Raw genomic sequence first — 27222 nt, forward strand, 5'->3', positions numbered from 1 at the left:
GATGCTTAGCTCCTGACAAAGGAAAGCCAGTGCCACACAGAAAGACCGTCTTTCCAACAGAGCGTTCAAACAACTAGACACCTAGATCAAACAAAGAATGAGCCGTGACGCCATATCTTAAAAATGTTAGCTAAATGAGTCCTCAGCTATGACTCCAAAAGCATGCTCTGTGAAAAGAAAAACCTGGTAGTCCACACTTGAGAGAACGCGTATCCTGGGAAGGATGAGGCTGACAGAATGGAAAGACAAGGTGAGCCCTGGAAGGCATTCACTAAGGGTGAGTATGCTGCTTCGTGGCAGTGCTGCTGGTCTAGCCTCGCCTGAGACCCTGCTCCATGCCCAGCACCAGAAAGGCATGGATTTACAACTCTAAACAACTCTCAAGCTGGGAGAGGTGGCACACGCGTGTAATCCCAGCCAGCACTCAGGAGGCAGAGGCAGGAGGATCTCTGTGAGTTTGAGGCCAGCCTGGTCTACAGAGTGAGTCCAGGACAGCCAGGAATCCTGTCTCAAAAATATCAACCAACCAACAAAGCCAGAACCAAACAAAGAAAGAACTCTCCTATCTTTAATAGAATAAGTCAGAACACACACAAAGAACAGCAGATGTTTCCCTGAGCACAGAAGCAAGGAAGCGTGCAAGCTTCTGCTTCACTAGCTATTAGGGAAAGCCAAAATCAAACACGTGTCATGATGACACACTGAAGACTAGATAAGGTAAAAACTACTGCAAGGCCAGTGCTATCAGTCAGTGCCAGAGCACGGCTGCACATGTTCACCACCCTGGGTTTGGTCCGCAGCAGTGGAAGCAGCAGCAGCAGCGACCCAGGAAATGCTGGTGTGCTGAGGAGAAACGGGCCCTCCCTTTGCAGATGGCACAGCCACACTGGTCAACTGCCTGGCAGCTTCTGACACTATAAAGAGACTTACTGCGTGCACAACAGTCCCACCTCTAAGCCGTTACCCCACAGAACCCAGGGTGCGTCACAGCCTCCCGCACGTTAGTGTTCAGGCTTTCCACACTTCTCCAGAGTGGCCCCGCGCATGTGCACCTGGCACACCATCCACTGCACTATTATTCAACAGACGGGGTCACAGATCCGTGCTTGGGGAAACATGTCTGATGCAAATGGCTTCACATCAGATGGCTCCACTTTTATGGCATCCTCCCCCCCCCCCCGGAGAGAAACTGTATAAATAAAGGCCTGGACCACGACAGTCGCATCTGGGTGGGAGGAAGACGGAGCTAAAAAGGAGTTGCACTTGTGAATTTTAATAATGAAACTTTCTTTGTTCTGTGTGTGTGTTAAAGCACATCAGACTGTACACCAACAATAAAATGTTAGGTTCATTTTTAAAATGATTCTTGGGTTAATGTTTAAAAAAAAACCAAGAAAAACAATTTTCTAGTCATAGGCTCTACCTAAATGGAAATGTAGAATTGTACTCTGTCTAATTAATAAAACTACTTTACTATCTTAGTCTTGACATCAACTGATAGTGATATTCAGCAATAGATTTGAATTAGTGAAGTAAACAGAAGTCAGATTTGCTGGTTCACAAGTGTGACCTCAGCATGCAGGCGACTGCCATGGGAAGACTGCTGCCAGCTGAGACCAGCCGGGGCCACACGGTCAGTTTAGGGGGAACGTGGGCTGCGCAGTGAGGCCCTGTTCAAAACCATGAAACCAAATCAAACAAACACACACACAAGTGGGAAATGAAACCGAACCCAGAATCTGTGGGTACTTTTAGGACAAGAAATAGGGAGGTCAGAGGTAAGAGCAAAGGCCAGTAAGGAAGAAACACCACGTGCCTGAAAGTCTAGTAACATATAATCTGACTACACATGCAGGGTTTCAGTGTTTACCTCTGGAAGAAAAACATCCAAAGGCTCAAATTATCCGATAGATCAGTTCATCCTACTCAACATCCTCGTTCCTGGGTTCAGGAGTCACTTGGGGAAGGGTCACGAGTTCTTTAGTTTTAACTGCTATAAAACCAGGGCACCGCCTAGCAGGACTGGAAGACTGAACAAGAATGACCGGACTGGAATGGATGTGAGGTACTCAGCCCAAGGCCTATACCGCAGGTTTTCCGTAAGTCATGGCTTCTGTGATGCAGTTTAAAGAAACACAGTAACTGTTGGAAGAACGTTACCCTCAGTACATGCAGAATTTGGAGATCATAGTTTAAAACACTGTGACCTCAAATTAATTCAATCAATTCTAAGAGCAGGGTCAAGTGGACTGACAGTTACAGAACGGCAATTAACTAAGCCATCCATTACCCGCTCTCATTATTTGAGAGCTTACAATGAACCAGAAACTTTGCCAGGTGCTGGAACATGAGACTGCAAAGACTTGATCATTAACTTCAAAGAGTGACTTATGGGGAAGAGACAGTTATTACGGTGCTGCAACAGGGTGCCACTGGATTGCATGAGAGCAACTTAATTATTTTTTTAATTCCTACGAAAGTTGACCCACAGGGATTGATTTAACAAACAGTGGCATCTAATTCAACAGTGACAGTGAGTAAAATCAGCTAACTTACATTCATTTCCAGCTAGCCATGTTTCTTTAGTACCATTCCTTGTGCATGTGTGTGGGAGATAGAGATAGATAGATAGATAGAGAGAGAGAGAGAGAGCGCACTAGAGACAGAGAGAGCTAAAATACTTGTGATAACCTACCGATGTACAAGCAAGGTACCATCATTTTTTTCTTCCCACCACAGATTAGGTAAATAAAATAGCAGATGTCCTGGATCACACGAGTATCTACGGCACTGCAGAGTATAATGGCGTAACCTCTGGATTCAGACCAGCTAGATCAAGTCCCTTCTCACACAATAGTGATTCTAGAAAGTGCCCACACCCTCATCTACAAAGCAGGGGTGTTACCCATTTCACTGCATAAAAATCAAACACTGGCCAACAGAACACAGCACACACAAAGTTTCTAGTAATGGCTAGGAGGCTATTACCGTCATGCTGTGGTATGTGGACTGTGGAGAATTTTCACACATATGTGTGTAATCTAGACAATAATACCTTCCTAAAGATGCCTTCGTTCTAATTCTCCAATTCTCCAAAAAGTCTCAAGTGGCAAAATAAACATGTAGATGTGGTTAAGGCTGAGCTTGAGCCAGAGGTTTTCCTGTGGGGTGGTTACTCGGCTCTTACAGGGACGAGCACAGAAGAGTGGAAAATGAAATGAGGGTAGAGCCCAGTGTAAGCGGACTTGTTCTGTCTTTAGATGGAGAAAAGGTTGAGTGTTAAACGTCAGATTGTCAGAGTCCGGGAGCACCTGGAGATAAGCTGCTGGGCATGCCACAGTTGGAGTTGGAATGTTGTCCACCTGGGGTGGTGCCCTCCCTGGCTGGGAGTCCAGGCTGTGTAACCGGAGAAAGCAGCATGTATCCCCCTCCCTGATCCTGACTGTGGATGTGATGCGGCCAGCTGCTTCAAGCTCCTGTCACCTCGACTTCCCAGCCTCGGCGGGATGTACCTTATCTGTGAGCCAGAACAAAGCCTTTCTCTCGAAAGTTGCTTTTGTTAGAGCACTTTACCACAGCAACAGGATAAGAAACTATGGCGTGGGTCATGAGCCAAGGAATGCAAGTACCCACCGGAGGCCAGATGTGGGCCCGAGCCAGCAAGGAAATAAAGTCCTCTCCCAGCCAAAAGGACAGAACTTCTGCCAACAACTCAGGAGAGAGAAAGAAAGATCCTTACTATGAACTTCCAGAAGGAATTATGTCTGTGTTTTAATCTAGTGAGATCGTAATGGAAGCAAGATAACTAACTTGCATAGTTTAAACCATCAGATGTGTAGAAATTTGTTGCAGCAGCATAGAAAACACACAACTGATTAAATACTGTTAGAGAAGGGAGAGAGAATCAGGGTAACAACTATTTGTCTGTTAGCTGCAGGGAAGATTCGGTCTCGTTTCCATTTTGCTGCTTTAGTTTTTCCAGACCCTGAATTTAAAAACCAGTGATTAGTGGTTCTTAGCCTTGTTGGAGGCCATGGGAAATACAAAGTAGCGCTTGACATGGCAGCTGCTCTGAAGATAGTCCCTCGAGGAAGGACACTGACAGCACAGTCTAACTACTACCCATTGCTAGCATCTTGATGACAGGCATATTTAATGTATGTATGTTTTCTGTTGTTAGAAAAGAAAGACAGAATACTTTGAGACCACACAGGTCTGGCTTGAGTCTCAACCTTCCATTTAGTTAATGACAATAGCTATTGTGCAGATCTGTTGTAAGAGTAAAAAGATAATGCACAGAGCAAAGTGACTGATGTACAGCTGCTCAGAACACTTAGCCTTGTAATACCTGCTGGTCTCCTCAGCCCTGCAACACTGCAGAAACCACATGAGTCTTAAAATCCAGCCAGACCTGACACAAACTAAGGAAAGGAAGAAAAGCTTGATTATACTGGCCCCCAGTTCCAAGCCTTTTGAGAGCATCCTGAATGTGGAGTTAGGTCGGCAGAGACAAAGGTCCCAGTCTGGGAACGGCTGCTCCTCCAACAGGATATATATTATACAAGCTGAATTGTTAGCTTTCAACAGTTTCCTTCTACCCTGTTAAGAGTTTATTTAAAAAGTTGAAACAACTTTTCTCAGAGAAAGGTAACGTAAGGAAACTGTTTTATGCTTTATTTTGATCAGTATGCTTAAAGGTCTTTAATTAGAAACTCCTTAGATTTACAGAGAAGTTCTAACTTACTCTTTAATCAGCTTCCTCTCCTCAGAGGGAGAATTTACAAGTATCACAGGAACTCTGTCGTCCCCATTACTACAGTGCCGCCAGCCAGCCTATAGGCTTCTCGGAGTTTTGCAGGCCTTCTCACTAACTTTGTCTCCTGGCTCAGAGGCCGCTTCAGTATCTTACGCTGCTGTCCATGTTGTCATGTTCACGATCTCCTCCAATAGCACATAACTTGTAGTTTGTGATAAACTAACTTAAGACAGCCTCTGGTAACTGGCAGCAAAGATGGTCCTTGCCATGGACTGCCGCTGCTTGAGGGCTTAGGGCATAATTACTGCATGCTGCTAGTACTCTATCTAAACAGGAAGGATGTAATGGTAGGCTGTGACTAAGAGCTCACGCTACAAACGCTTACGAGAAGGAAGCCTTCCTGACGTGCTTCTGCTTTAAATACTGTGAAGAATGTTCCAGCGGAGTGAACCTCTGCAGCGGTTATGCAGTGGCTACACAGAAGACTCCGACATGCACTGTGCTGTGCAGCGGCGGCGCTCGAGGTGTTGCAATAGTGACTCTCCATTGGTTGCTACAGAAATATCCTTACCTGTAACTGATGGTTGTGGCTGTAAGGGTATGCTGCCTGTATTCTAGCTTTATGTGCTAGATTTTAATATCCTTGAGCCTGGGCAAGTGCGCACGTCTTTTTAAACAAACAAACAAACAAACAAAAAACAACTTGGTTTACTTGCACGAAACTGATCAGTTTTGAGAGATCTTAATGCCCTGAGGTGGCTTTTTATGGGTATGAAACAAATGGTGAGATTTTGAATTGGTCCCTCTTACTATAGTACTGAAATTAAGTCTACCCAATTTATCAAGTCATGTTCATGCCCTGACTTTATATACTTGTATTAACAAAAATTGTAATATTTGGGAAAAAAAAAGATTGTGATAAGCTGCTTCGAGTCTCTGTTCGTTTGTTTGTTTTATTTTTCAAGACAGGGCTTTGTAGCCTTGGCTGGCCTGGACTTTGGAGACCAGGGTGGCCTGCGTCTGCCTCCCCGAGTGTCGGGATTAAAGGTGTGTGCATCGTGTCTGGCTGCTGCATCAAGGCTTTGTGTCTTGGACTCTGACACTTTTGGAGAACACTGGAGACTCACTTTGCAGCACCCACTCCACTTGGATCTCTGCTTTCTGATGTCTGGACTGACACTGTAGTCTAGGAGAGGGTGCCAGCGGCAGTGTGCTGTACCCACTGGTGGCCTGTCCCTATCTCTCGGCACTGCTGACGCTAAGAGCTCAGTTACGTGGCTAGAGCAGAAGATGGCTGCCAGTTCACACCACTTATGATGTATTTCTTGATAATGAATTAGTAACAGTATAGTAGGAAGTTCTTTTAGATATAAAAATACTTATTAAAAATTTGCTAATTTACCCCATTTTGATTCTTGACTGAAGCAGTTATTACCATGCTATCTGCCTATTTCTCTACTTATCAATATGTAATTGGAATCCTACTAGCAAGAAAAGCTGCTCATTTCTCATATATTTTTATCTTATGTTTCAATCCACATGGATGAATTCGTATTTCCGGTGTTACTATTTTCTTGTAAACAGTGCTCTAGATTGGGTTATGGAAGCTCTTTCATATTGGATCCAAGTTCCTTTGATAAATCTACTTATCATTCATTCAAATGCCCCAGCTCACCTATTTTCCATGTCCCACCCAGCTCTGCAATTGGTCATTTCTCTTCGGACCCCTGAAGCATTCTGTTGGTGAATGGCATTTGAAGCCTGCATCTCGGTACTATACATCCTTACGGGAGCTGTCCTGTGCCCGTGCACTCTCAGCAGAGCAGGCAAACACACATGTGCTGTGTCTGCATATGCCTAGGCTGAGTTTCCATATTTATTTTAACATGCACGGTGGACCATAAGTTCATACTGAGAATTGCAATTCTAAGTGACCACCATAGGGTCCATTGAGTCCTTCTCATGAAGGAATCGGGTTATGGTAAAGTTCTTGAAGGTCGGGTGTGTGATTATTTCTTAGGCTATATTATCTGGTTGAGGACTGTTCTGCTCCAAGCTCAGTGTCATCTGCATTTGTTGCATGCAGTACGCTCTTATTACTGTGTCCAGTAAGTCTTATTATTACAGATCATAAGAAAGGGCACTGAACAATTTTTCATGACAAACAGGTTTTTGTAGCCTTGATCTTGTAGTAAACGTAAGTACCTCTAGTTTTAAGACATTTCTTATGAAAAACTCTTACCGTCACTATCCTGAGACATTTTAGAATATTAAGAAACAGCCATGTTACAGTATTTTACACCATTAGGTTGGTTTTAGATACAGCTTTCACACTAAAAGCACATGGTGTTTCTACAGAGGTGTCCTGAAGTTCAGAGGTGTGTGTGTTCAAAGAGGCTTCACGGACACAGCACCAGTCTTCCGCAGAACTACGAGGTGCTGCAGGATGAATGCATGCAGGCATGCAGCCACCGCCTTATCATGCCTTCTTCCCACAGAAAATGCAGACAATATGCCTTGACGTTATGCTTGTTTTCAATAGTGAGCACGCCACGGGTTTCTAATAGAGTCCCAGAGCTTGCTGTGTTCTCAGAGAACAGTCTCTTAACGGCACTTCAGCTGGCACTCCAGCAGACTCCATTTTCCCCGGTCATCTGCAGCTCTGATTCTTACTATGTTACTGCAGTTCCACGTGTGAGTCTGCAGCACACCAACTTTCAGTGAGCACTCTCATGCCAGTCCGACTGTCTTTTCTATTCAAGCTGATGTTTCCTCCTTCGTGGAAACAAGTCATTTTGAAGGAAGCATGGACGTCTTTGTTATCACTTAAGGAAACAGACAGCAGCGGAGAGGCCGAGGGAGCTGCTTCCCAGGCCACTCTCAGCATCTGCTCCTCACAGGAAGAAAGGGTTACTGGGCAGAGGGCTCATGTTTACTGCAAAGCAGCAATGGGGTCAGGTCTTCCCCACTAGGCTTCTGCCCACATCACCCTGGGCAGGAAGGCTTCATTCCTGTCTTAAGAGGGTTCTACAGAAAGCTTCTCTGAGCGAATGCTCGAATGCTCTTGTAATCCTGACTCTTCAGGAGGCTCCTCGGCCCTACTCAGTGGGATGGTGGGAGGCTTTGTTGCCACTTGCTCTTGTGTGACCCCCCTGTGGGAGGGGATGGTAGGATGCCCGCTTCAGTGAGAACAGAAGACAGAGCTTCCTCCTGAGGAGCCTGCAGTTTTCTCTGTGGCATTTGGCTACAGTTGAACAGTTACTGTCTAAAAGTTTGCTGTCTCACAAGGCTGTTGTTTTCCTGAATTTAGGCTGGAGGGAGCTTGAGCCATTGTGTCATGTGTGTACCTGCTAAGGTTTTAGACTGGCTTCTCCAGCAGACAGCCTCGTGTATGACAGGGAGAGATAGGGAGCGGAAAATGCAGGGATTCCACTACCACTGCTCTGGCATTATTTGTCTTCTTTTATGTCTCTCTTTCTCTCTCATACTTAACAGGAGGGACAGGAAAAATGTCTATTCTATTCTTCCAGAAAGAGATCTTTATAGTCCTTTTTAAATAGGTGATAAATTAAATGACTATCTGACTTCACTACTTTTTAGGTATTTTACACATGAGCTAAGAAAACAATATTTTTAATTGGCTGTATTCTCTATTCTTGTTTTAAGGAAAGATAAACACTGCAGAGGGAGTTTTTACATAGTTCATATTTTATAAGTGTGTTACAAAGGTCAAACAGAATGTCACATAATTAAAGATGAATGTAACAATTTAAACAATGTAATGTCCAAACAGTGTCAGATAAAAGTAACAAAGAACTGAAGCTCTCAAAATAAAAGAAAAAGCAAAGAAGGGCAAAACTTATTTTCTTGAGATCAATGAAAGGTCAGAATTTAAAAGGAAAATCTTAAGGTATTTATTGCAGACATGCTGAAGAGATGTCTGCAATAAATACCTTAAGTGAAGAGATACACATGTTAGTACATCAGAGCCTCTCCTGTCAACAGAGTGCTCAATACTCCCATCCCCAAGCAGCTGTGGTGCCCTGCCACTGTGCGAGGGAGTTCAGGTTTAAGAGGAGGTGACAGAAGAGAAGGCGGAGGAGCAGGACATGGAAGGCGAGAGACAAGAGCAGTACAGATAAGGTTGGGAGGGGCGCCTGTAAGGTTAGCATTTGCACTCAGATCCAAAAGCAATGGAGAGCTGCAGGAATGAGGTCCCATCTCTTCCAGAAAGCACAGCGGTCAAGAACGCAAAGATACCCAAGCCCAGGGCAGCAAGTCCCCACACAAAACACACCCTCTCATGGATTTGGCTTTGGGTCGTGTTCACAGTTAAGGTGTCTTTACCACGGGGGCTTACATCCCTGGTCAGAAACTATCATCACTGTCATGTTAGTGCTGACGTCTTGTCTCTGAGTGGCTCTAATCTTTGAGGAACAGTGAAAATTGATAGATGGGCAAATGCCGTCCATGATCTATTTCCACTTCTGACTTCCTTCTGTAAACTACAGGTAAATACATTTTTTTTCCTACCCAGAAAACATTTTATGGGATGAGGTGATAATGAATACAAGCAATTAAACAAAGAATAAGACTACCAAACCCCCAAACAAGCCACCCCCACCCCAAAAGCCCCTATCACCAGCAGCCAGGGTCACTTTACTAACAAATAAAAAATTAATCATAAACTGGTCTCAGATCCATTTTTGATAACATTACTCCAGTATCTGTGGAAAAACTGGTAACTCTAGTATAACTGGATATTTAACATGATTTTCTGTTATATTTATTTCTGAAGACACAGATGAATTAAAAAGTAGCTGAATGAATGCATAAAAAGTGGTTTCTGGGCCAGATGGGAGCTCTTGGCAGTGGCAGAAACTTGCTTCCTGCATGAAGCTGCAGGTCCGGTGCCCAGCGCTGCTGAGCAAACACCACCCAGGCAGCTACTGACATGAAGCAGCTTGGCAAGAGCAGTTTATAAAAGAAAGCTAGAACTACACCCCCAGCTCCATCCTCGTTCACTCTGCAAATATTCTGGAAGGCACAAGGGAAATGGACGTGATAAATGCCAGGATCATGAGAAAGGGTAGCTAAGGGGTACAGAAGGTGAATGACTTGTGAGCACAGGGCCTGAGCGCAGACCTGCACCACGTGAAAGCTGCTGCTGGCCGGTCGCATCTCATCTCAGCACCTGCTGGGGATGGAAGACCCAGGCTCAGGGGTCAGCTAGCCCAACTCCCAGCAAACCTGAGCTTCAGTGAGACTGTGTCTCGAACGATAGGAGGAAAGATACCAGATATTCTCCTGTCTTCCGTACGCACACTGCACACCTCTGTGAGTACATGCACATACATGTGCACACATGCAGGAACACATACTTGAAAAATAAAACTATGTAATTTTGATTCCAACAAAATTACAAATAATGAATGTCATTCATTTTTTTTCAAATGTCAATAAACAATGGAGCTGAGATCATCTTACTCTTTTCTCTTATTCCAGATTACATCTTTCAAAACTTCCTATGAATAAGCTCTCACCTTGAAAACACAATCGGAATTCTATACCTTCCTGCCTTCTCTACAGCTGGCAACCTGACTGGGCTCCGCTGCTGCCTTCCTGTTCCTCAACTGGCGATGTGGCCTTTGCAGCAAGTAGCACCACTGTTCTGTCTGTACTCTCCCTGCACCCACCTCTGCAAATCCACACAAAAGTGCTTCTTACAATTTTAAAATCGCCAGCTGTTATGAAACTTCATTACCACTCAGGCTTTACTGCCTTTGATCTCCCTCTGCTTCTTAGCCTCTGCTGCTCCTATCACAGCACGTAAAAGATTACAGTGATGCCCACAGATATCATGTGTTGCTGATACAAAGTCAAAGAAAGATACTTCACTGTTATGTCATTTCCAAAACTCCACACCCGTGGTCTCGCTACAAGAGAAATCAGACAGGTTCAAGCTGAGAGATGCTCTACAAGATTCCTGACCACAGCTATTCAACACCGCCAGTCCTGGGGACAAAGGATGACTGAGCAGAGAAGGTGGAGGGACACAGCAACTACCTACAAGGTGACACACCAGAAGGAGCCCTGGGGCAACAGTAAACAGAAATAAAGCGCAAAGGAAAGTAAAACCTAGTCTGTCCCATGAATGCAATGTTCTGTACTCACTGTGGTAGCCTCTAATACCATACTCCTAAAAGTTTATAATTTTTTCTTATAGTCATACACACCCAACTTTACTTTATAGCGCTTACTGATATATGGAGATTACTTTAAATTCAGTGCTTTATTTCATTTGTTTTACAGTATTAAGAATTGAACCCAGGGCCTCACATACTACAGGCAAGTTCCCTAACACTAGGCTAAATCCCCAGTGGTTGGTTACTTGGTATTCAGAAAACTTAGCAAATTATTTACTTATTCTAATATACTTATCTATAGATTCAATATTAGGTATATGACTATCATTTATAAATGATAGATTTTTCCCATTCAAATTCCTGCCTCTACTGATTAACTGTCCAGTCTTCTACAGAGGAGCCACCTCAGCAAGAGGCTGACCGGGTAGACAATGGCTGCCCCCAAGTTGTTTCCAGTCACAAAGATGTTAGACAGGAAGCGCTCACGCTTTTATGACATCCACTAAATTCTGTTAAACATTTTCCTTTTTGTTGAGACAATTAGTATTTGCTTATTCTGAGGTCTGCTATGGTGACAATCAGAAACTACCTGAAATGTTATCCTGACATGGCATTCCACATATGTACATGCACATAGTTTTCCTCATTTTGAACATTTGTAAAATTCCTCCATTTTTTTCATGCACATGTATTTTTTTCATGCACAGGATTTTGGCACCTGTGTCTGGACTGGGAATTTCCTTTTATTTGGCTCTCTATATGGTAGTCCCTAAGACTAGGGTGTCATATCCTTGAACGTTTAACAGAACTCGCTGGTGCCATGTGCATCAATGAGGCTCCAGGCTCCAGGCAGGAAACACACTAATATCCAGAAAGCGTCACTGTTACTTCTGTTGTTCAGGTCTATACGCCGCAGTCCCCGCACAGGCTCAGGGAGGAACCTTTGCAAGCAGGTAGAGAACTGTCCCCTCACTGCCCGAAGTCCCCAGGGCTAGTGAGCTATCGTACTCTCCCCAAGTCCACATAACCAGGGATTTGTTATTTATGGAAGGGCTTCCCTCTGAGAAATGGCGGAGGCAGTCATTCCAGAACGCCTTCTTGAAATGGACTGCTTTCACGGAGCACTATGCTGCTGAGGTCGGTGCACCCGGATGCCCAGGCCAACAGTGTGACCTTTGTTCCACCGCCATGTTTGAGGGCACACAGTTTCCTTCCCTCCACCTGTGAAGGATGGGGGGGTCCTCACACTTAGTTTTAGGGGGTGGTTTGCACAGCTGGCTGACTCTGCCTGCTGAGAGCAGCATGTTGAAGGCTGCTGTGCTTGTTACGTTGCTGGTTTTCCTTCAGTGCTATGACTTGCTTAAGATGTTTGCTAGCATACTTTTGAAAATTTTAAAATACTTTACTTATCTCATCAGTGTGCACTCGCACGTTTAGCGCAGTCTGCGTGGAAATTAAAGACAACTTCTGGAGTTGGTCTCTTCCCCCATGTGGGTCCCGTGGGATCCTGAGGGTCCAGCCTTCTTGCTCGCTCGCTCTGGTAACAGTTTTGTAAACACACTATGTGACCACTCTGCCTGCAGTGACAGGGTTTCACTCCCACTTCATTGTTCTGATCACCATTCTATGGAGTAATTTTCCACCCTCCCTCTCTGAGCCTGTGTCTTCGAAGCTAAAGTGAGTCTTTTGTAGCTGGAACAGAACATCAGTACAGTCATCTGTGGCTTCTGGCTGGCAGTCAGGCCACTCACACTCAAGCACTGGTCAATCACGTGATGGCACCATTCTCTGAACGGTTTCTGCTGTTTTGCTGTCTGCCTTTGTTTGATGTTTTCATGCTGCGTGTATTTTGATTTTTTCGTTTCACGTATCTTCTGTAAGTTTTCTTCTTTATAAGTACCATATTTCTTACAGTGTGTATTTGGGGAAATTGCTCTTTTTGCTTGGAAGGACAGCTTTGCTGGGTACAGAATCCTACTTGGCAGTGTTGCTCTTTCAGCACCTCTGGGATAGACCGCCCCACTCTACTCTTGCCTTTTAAAATGTTTCTTCTTAGAGACGTCACAGACATGTTTAGTGTCCCTCGTTTGTAGTGAGCCACTGTGATTTCGGTGCTTTCAGCACCCTCTCTGTTTTGAGAACGATGTCTGTTGGAATCTGTTCACTCAGAGGCAGCTGCAGCAGGCTGCTGCGTGCTCCTTCCTTCCCCTCTCTGATTGCCCTTGGATGACTGAACTGTGTCTCTGTACTCAGATGTCGCCTTCAGTTCTGCAAAGTTCTTATCTTCTATTGCTTCAGATGCTACTGTTGCTTACTCTCTAATTACCTGGACTTCACCAGCATATTACACTCTGCCTCCTAGCCTGCTTTCTATGTGCCTGTTTGGATTTTACTTTGTGCATCTTCTCTACTTTATTTATTCTCTAACTAGATTTAACTTGCTATTAAATTCATTTTTTGGAGTGGGCTCAGAGGTTAAGAGCACTGTCTGTGCTTCCAGAGGTCCTGAGCCCAATTCCCAGTACCTACATGGTGGCTCACAACCATCTATAGTGAGATCTGGTGACCTCTTCTGGCATGCAGGTGTACATGCAGATAGAGCACTCACATATTAAAATAAAAAAACAAAACAAAATTCATTTTGGGTTCTTGCCACTTATATTTTTAAGTTTTTGGAAATTACATTGTTTCTAACGTTTTCATTTACTAAGTTTGCTTTTAGGTAATTTTGTACACATATGCGACACTAACCCATAGTTGTCACCCCAGCTCTTTAACACCCTGTCAATCTTTCCTCCTGCCCACAAATCCCTCTTTCACATTTCTGCTTATTCATTCTGTTCTGTGGCCATTGAGATCAACCAGGGCTATCAGCATGGCCATGGGTTTGGAGCTAATAATTTATGATATCTGCAGCTAATTTCCAAATTGATTTTCAAATAAGAAAGAACATTTCATAATGAGAAGAGTTTGAGTTAGCCTTTGCTTCCTTTACTTCCTCCCGTTCCTGTCCTATTATTGGGAGGTCTCTGTAGCACTCAGAGGAAAGGTTTGCTGGATGGATACGGAGGCTTGCAATACCTGCGCTTCCACTCACACACGGCCTCAGATGCCTGAGCTCAGCACTCAGCCATGTGAACTGGTGCTCAAATCTGTACACACAAGTGAGGGTGCTAAGCCCTCCTCAGACAGCCTTCCATTTCCCTGATGCTGGATCCAGGCAACTTTAATTTGCTAACACTGTAGGCACAGACAGTAGGGAGGCTTGTTTTCAGTTCATAGTTACACTAAAACATCCCATAACACAGATTTGTTTGAGCTGTTTGCATATTTATTTATTTTATTGCATTAATATTTCAACAATATGTGGAAAGTTCAGCCCTGGTTAGAAAATTCTAATAATTTCCATGTTTTTAGGTACTCTGCAACCTGTCAAAACCGCATCATTCTGAGTCAAAATTTACTTCCACAAAATAAGTAGAGCATCTAATATTGGTTAATGTACAAATAACTTTACTGTTTATTTACCACCTTTACCCAGTTTACCTGTTCCTCTAATACGATTGTAAGAGTCAGCGCCCACTCACCGGCGTCTTGCCAGCAGCCCTTGGCAGTGGCCCCCCTGTCACTGGCCCCTGGTAGCACTGTCTGGTCTGCTGGCACGTCGTCGTCGTCGGGCACGCCGCCCTCACAGTCAGCCGCATCTGCGACGCTTTCTTCCTCCACGATGTGGAGTTTGTCTTCATCGTCAGAGTCTGAGCTCGCTTCCACCACAGTGTTATAAGTTGTAACTGTAACACGAAGGAATCCATGATCAAGATACAAGTTAACTTACAAACAGACCGCGATTTTAATAGCGTTTATAAGACCATGATTAGCAGGCAATGCATCTGGTAACACATCTGGGCACTGGATGGCCACAGCGACAAGTACTGGTGCCTGCACCTACTGAAAGCCCACAGAACGTCCAAATGCTTTGCAAGTATTAGCTCATTTAACTCTTAGTGTTTTAAAGCAGGCACACGGCACAGGCTCTCCCAGCTGCTGCCTATGTTCCTACTGTACGTGTGAGAAATCGGGGGAGGGTAGCATCTCTGGCAGGCAGCCAGCAAGTCACGGAGCCAGAACCAGGAGCCCAACAGTCTGTCCGTGTTCTGTGCCCTCAAACTGTGTGACACGTACTCTGCACCTGCGCTGAGCTCACTCTGAGCAACGCTGCCATGTAAGTTTAGGCTTCGAATCCTTACAGGGGCCATCTTTCCTAATAAAACCCATTCATCAGCAAAGTTACTCTAAGAAAAGGATTGCTGTCAGCCACATGCACTGTATAGTAATCCCACAGTCGCTTCAGAAAGCAGCAACTAACTGGGTCAACTTTGTATATAAGAAAATTTCTAACTAATTTTAGTGAATTTAATATCATGATTATGGACAGTTTTGAATGGTTTCCAGACTTTGCAGAGTCTATGAGTCACAGCAGACAATAAACAACTGTAAACAATCTAGTAGAGATGAGGTTTTCCTTCGAAGTGGGCAGCAACCACCCTGCAGGCGTGGTCAGTATCTAAGAGGGCGGGCGCAGGCACAGAAGACCTCATTCAACTGTTTGCACAAAGATCACTATCTCCTCACTGAGAGGAAGGGAGGGAACGATGCTTAGCTCCGTCTGGATAACTAACACAGTCAGTGCCCGGCTTCTTCCCTGGACCGTCAGTCAGCCATTCTGGAGAGTCACCACCTAAGTGGGCAGCATAACCCTCTCCCTACAGAAGCTCACACATGTGTGTGTGTCCCACACATCATAGCCAGCCACCCAGACACACATACACCACTGACAACGTGTACAAACACAACTGAGAGTGTAGTTATGCAAGTGAAGGAGAGAGGAAATAAGCAAAACCTCCAGGATTCCTTTTGCAGGCCACAGGAAGACAGTTTGTTCAAAAACCAAAGGCACCATGGCACTACATCACACGTTTTTCACATTTTGGGTCCAAAGAAAATACTGTTAATATTTTAGCATAAAGACATTTATCTAGATCTTGTTTCTAAGAGCAAATGGTTTTCTCTCATAAAATCCACGTTCACCATAAAAATAAGAATAAAAACTTTCGAAATAAGCAAAAGCACCCATCTTCCCTCAACCTCTATGCATTTGCCCTACTATAACGATAACGGGCATTGTGTCAGCACACTGGGCACACACGCTGTCCATCATTAGACCGCTCCGTATCCTGCTCGACCATAATAAAAGTCCTGCATGGCTGTGCCTGATACCTACCACAGACACGCACACAGCACCGTATTCTACCATCTGGCCCCTTTACCGTGAGTGGAGAACTTTTCTTGTCTGTGTACCTGAAACTCAATTCTCCTCTGGTGTTGGCCAGACAGCCATGATTGTGGAGATACAAGTTTTCCCCGGTTTTTGATAAAAATTGTTTCTGGTGGTAAGAACTAACATCAAAATAACTTTTCCTTGCTGATACAGTTTGGCTATGAATCACCCCCACAGGCTTGGGTACTGAGAGGACACGGATGGAGGGGGCAGGCCCTTCCTGATGCCTCCAGGTTGTGCTGTAGAACACTGGGCAGCTCCTGCTGCTAGGACGTTTCCCTAGACGCATGTGGCCAACCAGCGACTCAATATTCTGAAACACTGAGTCCAATGCTTTTCCTCCTTCAAGTTGTTTCTGTCAGGAATTTTACCAAAGTGACATAAAAACTAGCAATACAATGGCCTCTCTTGCACAGATTTATGAGATAGTTTGTGGGGGTGGGATGGTTGGATCAGGGGCAAATTTTGCTCGGTAGACAGTGTTCATACGTCACTCTTCAAAGTGACTTTTTAAGTGTTTCTCAGATATTACGTGAGAAAGCCGGCTCAACTTAGCATTAAGAAAAAGGTTCCCTGATGTTTAAAGAAGATGCCAGTGTGAGGGGATTCTCTGTGACAAGCCACAGTGTGTGGCTGGGAAGCACCTCTTCCCTCCTATGGGAAAGAGGGAGACGACCCTCAGCTCTGGCCCATGCTCTCATGATGTCCCCTAACCCCCAGAGAGGTGCAGCCATGCATGTACACGGAACAGGGACTTTGCAAAGCATGCTATTGACTTTCCTTCTGACTGTCTAGGTTTCCTTACAGTAGCCTTCTTCATGATTTGATAAGGGCACTCGAGAGCAGACAAAGCAGCTAGCTCTGGCTAAGGCTGGAGCAGGTCTCTGGCTGCTCTGGAAAGCTGGGCTGACTGCAAAGTTCTCACTATGCCTGTGCACAAGGGAAGTCTACACGTGGACAGCTCAGCTTCCAACTGCTTGCTCCACAAAGCGCTGGTGCAATTCTGAGATTCCAGCTTAGCCGTCAGTTCATATTGGCGCTGCCCTTACCTTTTGATGAAGTAATACTATACTTTAGCATTATCATAATTAGTTTTGTTAGTTGTAGGTGCTTCGGCCAACTTTTGATTGTATATTTAATGCATTGTAACTAGAGTGTTTAGACTTGGAAGTTTCCTCTGAATTTGGCTTTAGGGCCCAAGTGCACTATGTTTTAAATGTCTGTTTGCATATCTTGTATTTTCAGACTCCCTGTTAACCTAGACTGCAGTATGTTCCACAGGCTAGCACTTTCTAGGGCTTTCCTGTCCCCAGTATGATGTGCCACTGTGGTATGAAACAAGCTGAACAGCCAAAGCACACAAACAACACACATATAAGATTACAGAGCGTATGTTGATATGTAGCATATGTAGCATGGAAAAATGCCTTAACTTCCAAACTTTATTGCTTATGGCAGAAAAAACAGATCAATAACTGTTTTCCAAATTTTTTCCCTTTCTTTTATCTTTTCTTTTACCCCAGTCACTTGGCAACAGAAATCAATGAGCACCCTGTCTACTATTTAAATGACAGTAATATATATAGTATTATATATATTATATAGTATATATATATATATATAGTATATATAGGATTATATAGTAATCCGGATAGAATAGTAATTCTGGATCTGTTCTTTCAGAGCTTGTGGACTTTAGATTTTCCTAAGGCACCACTGAAACACACAGACTAACCCAGGCCCTATCAGAGCCCATTGGGTGCGGCTCACACCTATAATCTCAGCACTCAGGGAGGCAGAGCCAGGCAGATCTCTATGAGTTTGAGGCCAGCCTGGTTTACAAAGCAAGTCCAGGACAGCCAAGGCTATACAGAGAAACCTTGTCTTGAAAAATCAAAACCAAACTAAAATAAAACACCCTCCCAAGACCCCCAAACCAATCAACCAACATCCACAACAACACAAACAAACAAACAAACAAACAAACAAAAAAACAAACAAACAAACAAACAAACAAAGATACAGCTTGGTGAAAGAGGCACATTTCTTTTATACGTTCACATGATGGACACTCACAGAAGTCATAAACTGTGTCAACTGTGATGCTCTCAAGAGATCTGACAGAAATAAACGGTTCTGAACCCACAGCAGCCAAAACAGAATGAATCCAAGGTGCCCTGGGAAGGACTTGTCCATGCTACATCACGACCCCACCACAGTGTTGGTTCTAGACATACAACAACATGGCACATGTGTGCATACAGTGCCACCAAATGCCGCCCGGAACACCTCAGGTCACATCTGAGGCTGGGGTGCTTTTACATCAGTGTTTTAACTGTATCCACCAAGCTTCTTGCTCACACAGAAGCAGAACACTGCTATTACTTAGCAATTCAGTACTATCTTTGGATTGTGCTGTATTACTTGATTTTTAAGACTGCTGATTTGAGTTCATGAAAGAACAATAGGAAATGGTTTTTAGCTTGAGATTAGGACAGAGTTCCCCACGGGGTCCGAGAAAGCCATCAACATTCTTCTGCTGTTCTGTACTGTACGTTTATGCGCAGCAGCAGTCAGAGTCAGCGATTATAAAGGTCGAAGTGATGATGAGCCCTGGGAAGCCTGAGGTGCTGTGGACCCTGAAGTACCAAACACTCAGACTGAATTTTCATGTGAAAAGAAACAAGAATATCAAGCTCACTGGTGAGTTTCTTTGTCTCTAGTCAGTGAGAAAATTATATGCATGCCACAGAACTGTTTTAATCCACAGCCTCTGTGGTTTGTTTTCAGCAGTCCTTGATCTGTACACCAATGTGGTGGTTTGAACAAAATGCCCCCCAGGCTCAGGCATGGGACAGTTGATCCTCAGCTGGTGGCCCCGTTTGGAGCTAATGGCGATGTGCAGCCTTGCTGGGGCAAGTGTACCCATGGGTACAGGTTTTGAGAGTTTAACGTTCTGTGTACTTCCTGTTTGCTCTCCCTGCTTGTAGGAAGAGAGGTGAGCATTCAGCTTCCTGCTCCAGCCTCTGTGCCCACGCTGCTCTGCTCCATTTCAGACTCTTGTCTCTCTGGAGCTGTAACTCCAAATGAACTCCTTCTTTAAGCTGCCTTTGGTCATGGTGTTTTACCACAGCAACTCACCTACTTTCTACAGTTAGATACTAGGGTCCTGTGAGGATATCCTGGGTAAAAAGGGTCAGTAATGGAAACATTCATGAAGCCTTCATGTACAAGATAACTCAATACAAACATACCATGTGATGATCAAGTCAGTGCAATTAGCATGCCCAGGTCCTCAGTGTTATAACTCCTCTGAGATTTCCTGTTGTGGACCAGAGCTGTCCCAGTGTCTACCAGGCACTGGACTCACTTCCTTTTCTCTAAGCACATTTGCATCACCATTAAGAGATCAGTTACAGATCATCCTAATTCTGGAATTAGTTAAAACAATAGATATGAAGAAAGCAAGGCTAAAAGAAAAGAGATTTTCAAATCTTTAAACACAGAACTGGAGAGAGGCTCAGCTGTTAAAAGTACCGGTTGTTCTTCTGGAGGACCTGGGTTAGGAGCCCAGCATCCACACAGCAGCTCAAAACTGTCCATAACCCCATTTCCTGGGGACCCAAAGCCCCCTTCTGGACTCCTTGAGCAAAGCACACACACAGTGCACAGGCATACATGCAGGCAAAACACCCCCCCATAAAATCATAAAGTGAAAATCCTTCAAATGGCTTCCAGTATATAACATGGCTTTCAGTGAGGAATGGAAACTATTTACCTCATTCTTATCATCAGTGCGTGCTAATGGCCGCTGACTTACGGATAACTCTTGGTACTATTTAAGGAGCTTGTGACTGCTCTTGTCCCTCCTCTTGTCCTGCCTCTCTGAATCTTCAAGAATCCCAAGAAGCACTGTTGCTTCTCTCTTTTGTTGGCAGATGTTCAGAGCAGGTGAGAGACCTGCCCCAGCTCGGGAGTTCCAAGGTGCACAGTGGGACTCACACTGCAGTCTCTGTGCGCTGAGCTGCCTGACCCAGAAATGCTGTGTCAGTCACGGATACTACACATTTGCTGCTTCTCTGCCCTACAGCTCCTCAGCTCCACGCTGAACAACTTGCTGGTGAAAACATGTTCAAAGGACAAAATAAATTTAAGCATGGGATTTCATAATAACGTAACAGTATATAATTGAGTGGTATCATTCTAGCCAATAATTGTTGCAAATATGTCCTAAGTTACTTAGTTTCTTGAACATGGCATTAAATTAACTGCACCAATTAAAATCCTCTGTAAACCCCCTTTTCTTAAGTGAGATAGTGACAGATGATGACAATGACAATATTCAATAGATTACATGCATGTGGCTTCAGAATGAGGCAAGGTAACTGCCCCTGAGCACTGCCTGAGCACCTCATAAAGAAAGACGCTCACCATAACGGTTCACTGTGAGCTGCAACAGTGCTTGGCACATACGCTGGGATGTGGGAAAGATTAGGTCTGTAGTCTCTGCTAGACGGTATGTGTCATGTTCTACCATAAGCTTTGGGATGCACAGGCTTTCCTTCCTAGAGCTTTTCCATTATGTGGAGACATTAATTTGTGCTTAACTACACCTTAGTCATTCCCGTCGAGCTTCTTAAAATACTCATCTGCACAGCAGAAAGAGAAGATCTTACCCAGGAAAGTCTTCCTAGTGATCTTTACAAAGACTGCATCCAACAAAGCAGCTCTGTATTCACTGGCCTGGCACACGGCCATGAGGTTAGAGACATCTAGAAACGCTCAACAATGTTTCACATGTGTTAGAATGAGGCAAAAAATGCAAATTTAGGTATGTGCACTAAGAAGAAAAAGGTGGAGAAACTGAATGTGAACTTCTCCTAGTTGGGATGAAAATAACATTTATATACATGACATACATATATACATGTGCATACACATACATGTGTGTGTGCATGTCTGGCATCGAAAAGAAGGTAGCTAGATGCTGCCTTCTGTACAGCAGACACAGAATCATTTGTAGGGCTGAATGTGGGGCTACACCTTTCTCAGTGAAGAAACTAGATAGTATAAGTAAATGTTGTTGGTAATTCCAGAATATGAAGGCGGGGGGCTCCTGCCAACCAGACACAGTAAATAAACACACAGAAGGAGAAGGAGAGACCATTTGCTAACTCACAGGTCAGAGAAAAGTTTTGTACATGACAGTATTCCAGAGGGCGCCGCACATACCTTACTGTACTGGGCACATACTCAAAGTGCGACCTGCCCTGCCCTTCGCTGTATGACGAGATAATGATAGACACAGGTAACACAACAGTGTGCGAGATAGAGATTATTCAAGTTTAAAAGCTAGAACAAAGGCAGGCGTCGAACTAGTTTTAGCACACTCAAGTGTCAAGCACATGCCGGGCTTAACAACAGTAGGGGTTCGGCAAATCTGGGGAGTACTTTAGTCACCCTGAAGATACTGTCCTTAGTCAAGGATACATACTCAGCTGAATAGCAATCATAAGATATTTTTATATATTCAGTGTGTCACTTGAAGCCCAACTCCAAGGAAAGGCAGTGACTGTGGCTTGTTCCCTGCAGAGGCTGAGTAGCTTTTGCAGTTTTCATACACAAGCTATTAATAGAATGAAAACTCACAGGCAAAGGCAGACAGTTGTCATTACTTGCAGAATCTTAGCTTTTCTTTTTCCTCGTCTCTCAGGACATAAGAAATACTAGGAATTGTTAGGACCTGTCTCCTGTGCTCCCACAGTCCTTATGCTGGTCTTTTCCCATCCAGCACAAGTCCCGTCCAGAACCACCTCTCTCCGCTGCCTTGGAGAGCTGGGCTCTTCTGTGGCACCAGAACTGTCAAGCTTGTAAGGGAAGGTTTTGGCAGTTTGGGGATGGTTATCAGCTTTTTGACAACTTCCCAGTGTTATTCTAGTGTCTTCATGTGCTATCTCATCTCTAAAACTAGAATCAGCTATATTTTTCTGCAAAGCATTATCTAAGTTATCAAATTACTTTCTTAGACTTATGAAAACATCCATTAAATTCCTTTGTAATTACAGTCACTTCAATTTCACTTGCTTTATTCCCTCTTATTCGTGTGAGTGTGCATGTCTGCCTGTCTGTGGTTGCTGGGGAACAAACCCTGGCCACACACGTGTTAGATAAACACTCTTGCACTGAATCACCCCTAGCCCACAGCATTCTAATACTGCATGTCTGTGTTTCTTAGTTCTTCTCCACAATCAAACAGGCTGGTGGTTTACCTGTAGTATCTGATCCTCAAAGACAGAATTTTGCACTTATTTGTCAGGAGATGGCCTGTATAGTTTTTATTTAATATATTCTTTTATTTTCTATTCTGCTTCATATTTTTCTTAGGTTTGTCATACTAATATTGTACAAGTCACAGTTCGTGTAAGTTAAAAATCATTCTTACAAAGACACTGTTTGGCTATATGAAGAAAGCATGTTAGTGATAAGGTGGTGTGAATTGTTTCAGCACAAATACTTTGTGACACGCAGTCAGTGTTTCTGGGCTGAATTAGTTCACTGTATTGAGGCTCAGCTCTCACTGCTTTATCTCCCTCCTGTGAGTCAAATTAAGCTGAAATTAGCTCTTATATGAATGAGAGCCCTAGACCCTACATAAAGTGCTGGCCCCTGCCTGTGACATCTGAGCTGGCGGCAGACAGAGCGGAGGACATGGTGGCTTCCAGCTCAGTACTACGCTCACCAAGAGATGCTGACACACAGCAATAAGGACAGTGGCCAAGCAGAGCGCAGAAACCTCCCTCTGGCCTCTACAGGGGTAGCGCTCTTGCATCCGCACACATTACATGCCCACACCAAAGAGACGCCAGTTTCACCATACACACAGACTTACACCTTCACCCAAAATACAGCACTAGATTAAGCATGGGAGTATCATGATATCTATTTATGCGTTAGAGATTTGTAAGATAAAATGTTGTCTTTATTAACAATGTTATAAAACAGTCACCTTTTTAAATGAATACATGAAAAATTATACTAAAATGAGCAAGTGAAATTTATTATTTGTAGGTAGTATAATATTTCTGTGAAATTCAGGACTAAATATTACTATTAAGGGAACTAGTAAACCCTGTGACTTAAACAGAAAAAATTAATAACCTTTAGATATGTCAACAACAACTAGTTGAAAATACAATGGCAGGAAAACCCCGCTAATATGAACCACACAAAGACAGTGCGTAAAGAAAAACCCAAAGGACAGGAGTGTCCGACACGAAGCCCCTCAGCATTCCACTGACGGCCAAATCAAGTAAGTGAAAAGGTACAACTTTACAGATAAGAATGATTTTATATTATAAATACACGAATTCTACCAAAAGAATTTATAACACAGCACAATTTTCATACTAAGCCTGCCATCCTGGACGACAAATGTAAACGACTTAGACTCGGACTCCAGAGCTCAGAGAGAGGTAGATGCTTGGCATCTGCCCAGACAGCCCGGTAAAAATCACCATCCACGCCATCCGTGTGTGCCGAGTCTACCCTCCCCTATGTCGGCCCTCCTCTGCGGGGTGGAATGTGTATTCCAGCATGGTGTCCATAGTGATGCAAAGTATTATAAATGCAAAACACTTCATAAAGTACGACGCACCATGGTCTCAACAAATACTGTTAGTATTATCTGAGAAAATAAGAACACCCAGAAGAAATAGCAGCAGTGGAGTCTCGGGTGGATCTTGACTCATCACTAATGGCAAATGCACCTTCGGGTAAAAGAGAGTAAAGTGAAAGAGCAAACAAAGAGAACAAGCACAGGCAGTCAAGGGCTCCAAAATAGGACCCTGAACAAACACAAGTTTTTAAATCAATGCAGGGAACAAGTTTTCAGTTAAAATCATGTGGAAAAAGTAAACCCAGAAACTCGTAGCTCAGCGTTTCCACCACAGCAAAATCTACACAAACCAGAGGTTTATCTTCCTTCCGTGAGCCGCGGAGACGCGGCAAAGCCTCCGCAGCCTCCCGCAAGAAGCCTGCCTTGAGCACATGGACCCATGACGTGAAAAGTATCTGCAAATGCAAGAGAAGGCTGTTTCTTCATGACACAGAAAACTCCTTATATACCCACAGGGAAAAGATTCGCCACCGAAGAATAACGTAAAATGTACACTCGGCAGCACAAACGGCTTCCACACATGCAAAGGTGAACCGTGCTCATAACAGGAATACACAGGTGAGTGTGACTACTGCAGTCAACCTGGCATGCTCTTTTGACTTCCTTGCTTTTCCTGAACTCAAATTCCCACTTTTCCCAACTCCACAGTTTGGTCTCTCTTGATTGCAAAGTTTCTTGGAAAGTTTTAAAATGAGCTTCTTCCTGTTTTGAGCTGGAACAAACTCCGGTCATCACCTTGCACCAGCCGCTGTCATGACTGCAAAGGTCAGCCACAGCAATCTGGTGACACGCTTGCTTACTGCACACTTGTCACAACCATGACTCCCTCCTCTTGGCTTTGCTGGCTCCTCCTACCTCCCTGGCTGCTGCTTTCTCGTACCTTCCACCTTCTGGACGTGAGTCTGCCTTCGTCCCTCTCTTGTTGACTGGCTTTATACCCTAGCCCAAAGTTCTGTAGCTCACATACTTGTACACACTTAAAAGCTCCATTTTAGTGGAAACCCACCACCGCCCAAACTCAACTCTAGGCCTTCCCCAGTAGTCCCCTCTTCTGGAAATGGCAACTCCACTCTTCCTGATGTCTGAGTTTAGGACACTGAAAAGTTTCATTCCGCCACCACTCAGGTTAAAGCCCAGCTGCACTCCCTTTCAGCGGCTCCTCCCCTACCTCCTGTCTGCCTGGAGGAAATACCAAGGGTCTAACCACAATGGCGGACTCCTTCCCACATGTGAAACATACACACGGCAGCACAAACAGCCTCTTGATGGAAGCCCCTCACGGAGAATCTATGGAGCTGGCTTCTCGCTCGTGTCCCTTCCTGGTCTCCACACAGCCGCTGAGGAACTTCCAAAGCCACAGTGGGCCTCTCTGCTCAAACCATCTCCTGATGATAACCCACTTCACGCATGACACCTGAAGTCCCCTCAGGCACTGACCCCCGTGTGTCCCTTATCACTCAAGTGTCATCTACAGTTAGCCACTGCACAGTAGCTCCTGTCTTCTGTGTCACAGCGTTCATGCCATGTCCCTCTACCTGGAAAGTTTACTCAATTTCAACAGCTCAGTGGTTTCCCCTGACCACTATTTAAATTTGTAGACCCCGTTAGGCCCACAGTATTGCACAGGTCCTTTCCTGGGTAAGCCTCAACTTATCACTGAATTTTATCCAAATGGACCCACCTGCAGTTGAAAACACCAGGGACCCCAGGCTGAGGAGCTGTGGCCAGTCCACACATGGCCAGTCCAGGAAAAGATCAAAGTACGGCCCTACTGAATTTGTGCATTTTCATTTCATTGTAAACGTGAAAAATCCTAATCTGAGCCATTGCCATTTAGAGGCTTTCCGTGTCTGTCACTAACGGCCATGATCTACTGGATGGAGGTAGACAGAAGTTTAATGTACTGCCAAAAGGGCCCAGGGGAGAAACAGTACAAGGAAGAGATAAGGAGAGCAATACTTTATCAAAGTTGGAAATATCTAGCCAACAAATTTCTTAGCATTTAGCATACCAATTCACTTATACATGTGTGCAAACACACATATTTCTATCAGTAAACTTATTTTAATTACAAACACTATTAACACTCATGGGAGATCCACCCCTTTTTACCGACACATACAAACATCCTTTACAAAACTTTGGTTCCATTCCTGCCGGAATCACAATGAATGCCATATAGTACTTCCTATATGTAGGATGACATTAAGTGACACTGTCCAGAAGGATATATGACATAATGAAACAGTAACTTTTCTGCTTTATTCTTTTCATATAATTTGAATGTTTACCTTGTTTTGAAATCTTTAACAAAAATAAATTTTAAATGTTAAAATCTGAAATACTTTTCAGTATACTGTTACTAATGGAAAACTTTAGGAAATTTAATTGGAATTCAAGGAAATAGTTTCTTCCTTAATGTTTTTATGGATTTGAACTTTTTGATAATAAGCAGAAGTTACAAATGAACATAGTAGGAAAGCTCAGGAGGCAGAGGCAGGCAGATCTCCAAGAGTTTGAGGATAGCCTGGTCTACGTATGTGAGTTCCAGGACAGCCAGGGCTGTAGAGAGACGCTGTTTCAACAAAAAACCAAAAAGCCAAGCCAAACCAAACTGAAACAAATCCCAGTAATCACCATAAGGTAGTGAGAGTTGGAGAATGGCTTAAAGTAAAGACACTCGTTGCTAAGCCTGAATCCCATGTGGCAGAAGGGAAGAACCAGCCCCCACGGTGGTCCTCTGACCCTTACACTCATTCTGTGGGAAGCACACATGTTGACACACAAAATAAAATTTTAAAGTTATAATAAAAATTAAAAAGATAATAAAATGAAATCTAAAAGAAAGAATAAAATGCTATTTAAGAAGGCAGTAAGTGTTGTGTGAACCTTGAAAGAAAACTAGCTCTCATAGTACCAGAAGGTGCCGTGCACGCTGTCAAGGGAGGAACACAAGCAATAGTCCTACCCACCCGCGACACCCATGACCCACAACAAAGACCCTCATGGCAGGATATTCCTAACAGGACAATAGCGGCACTCGTATCGGAGCATAGCGGCCCTATAACTGGACTTGAGGCCAGCTCAAGAGGAGGAAGTGGTGCATAGCACTGGAAACCCAGCGAGCTTCCCAGGCCTGGTGAATCATGACCCTCAGAGGAGAGTCTACCGCTAGCACCTTAAGAATTGTTTTTGTCCTTGTGTCTACAGGTAAGCAGCTCTCACCGTCATCAGCAAAGCTTCTCTGTGCATCGCATGGAGACCACTCCAGAAAACCACAACTGGTCACAAGCTAAGACCAGCTGGT

The 27222-nt window shown here is 44.1% G+C and overlaps 1 protein-coding gene across 3 annotated transcripts in view; it reads right to left on the reverse strand.

Moving 5' to 3' along the window:
• Positions 1-27222, reverse strand: part of Zeb1 (zinc finger E-box binding homeobox 1) — a 168153-nt gene that overhangs the window by 37550 nt on the left and 103381 nt on the right. For all 3 annotated transcript variants that reach the window (XM_060380637.1, XM_021653868.2, XM_060380636.1), the window contains exon 2: positions 14490-14693. In XM_060380637.1, coding sequence (XP_060236620.1) covers positions 14490-14693 — 204 coding nt within the window. The remainder of the gene's footprint in view (positions 1-14489; positions 14694-27222) is intronic.

This window comes from Meriones unguiculatus, chromosome 3 (assembly GCF_030254825.1).
Source record: "Meriones unguiculatus strain TT.TT164.6M chromosome 3, Bangor_MerUng_6.1, whole genome shotgun sequence".
Lineage (NCBI taxonomy): Eukaryota > Metazoa > Chordata > Mammalia > Rodentia > Muridae > Meriones > Meriones unguiculatus.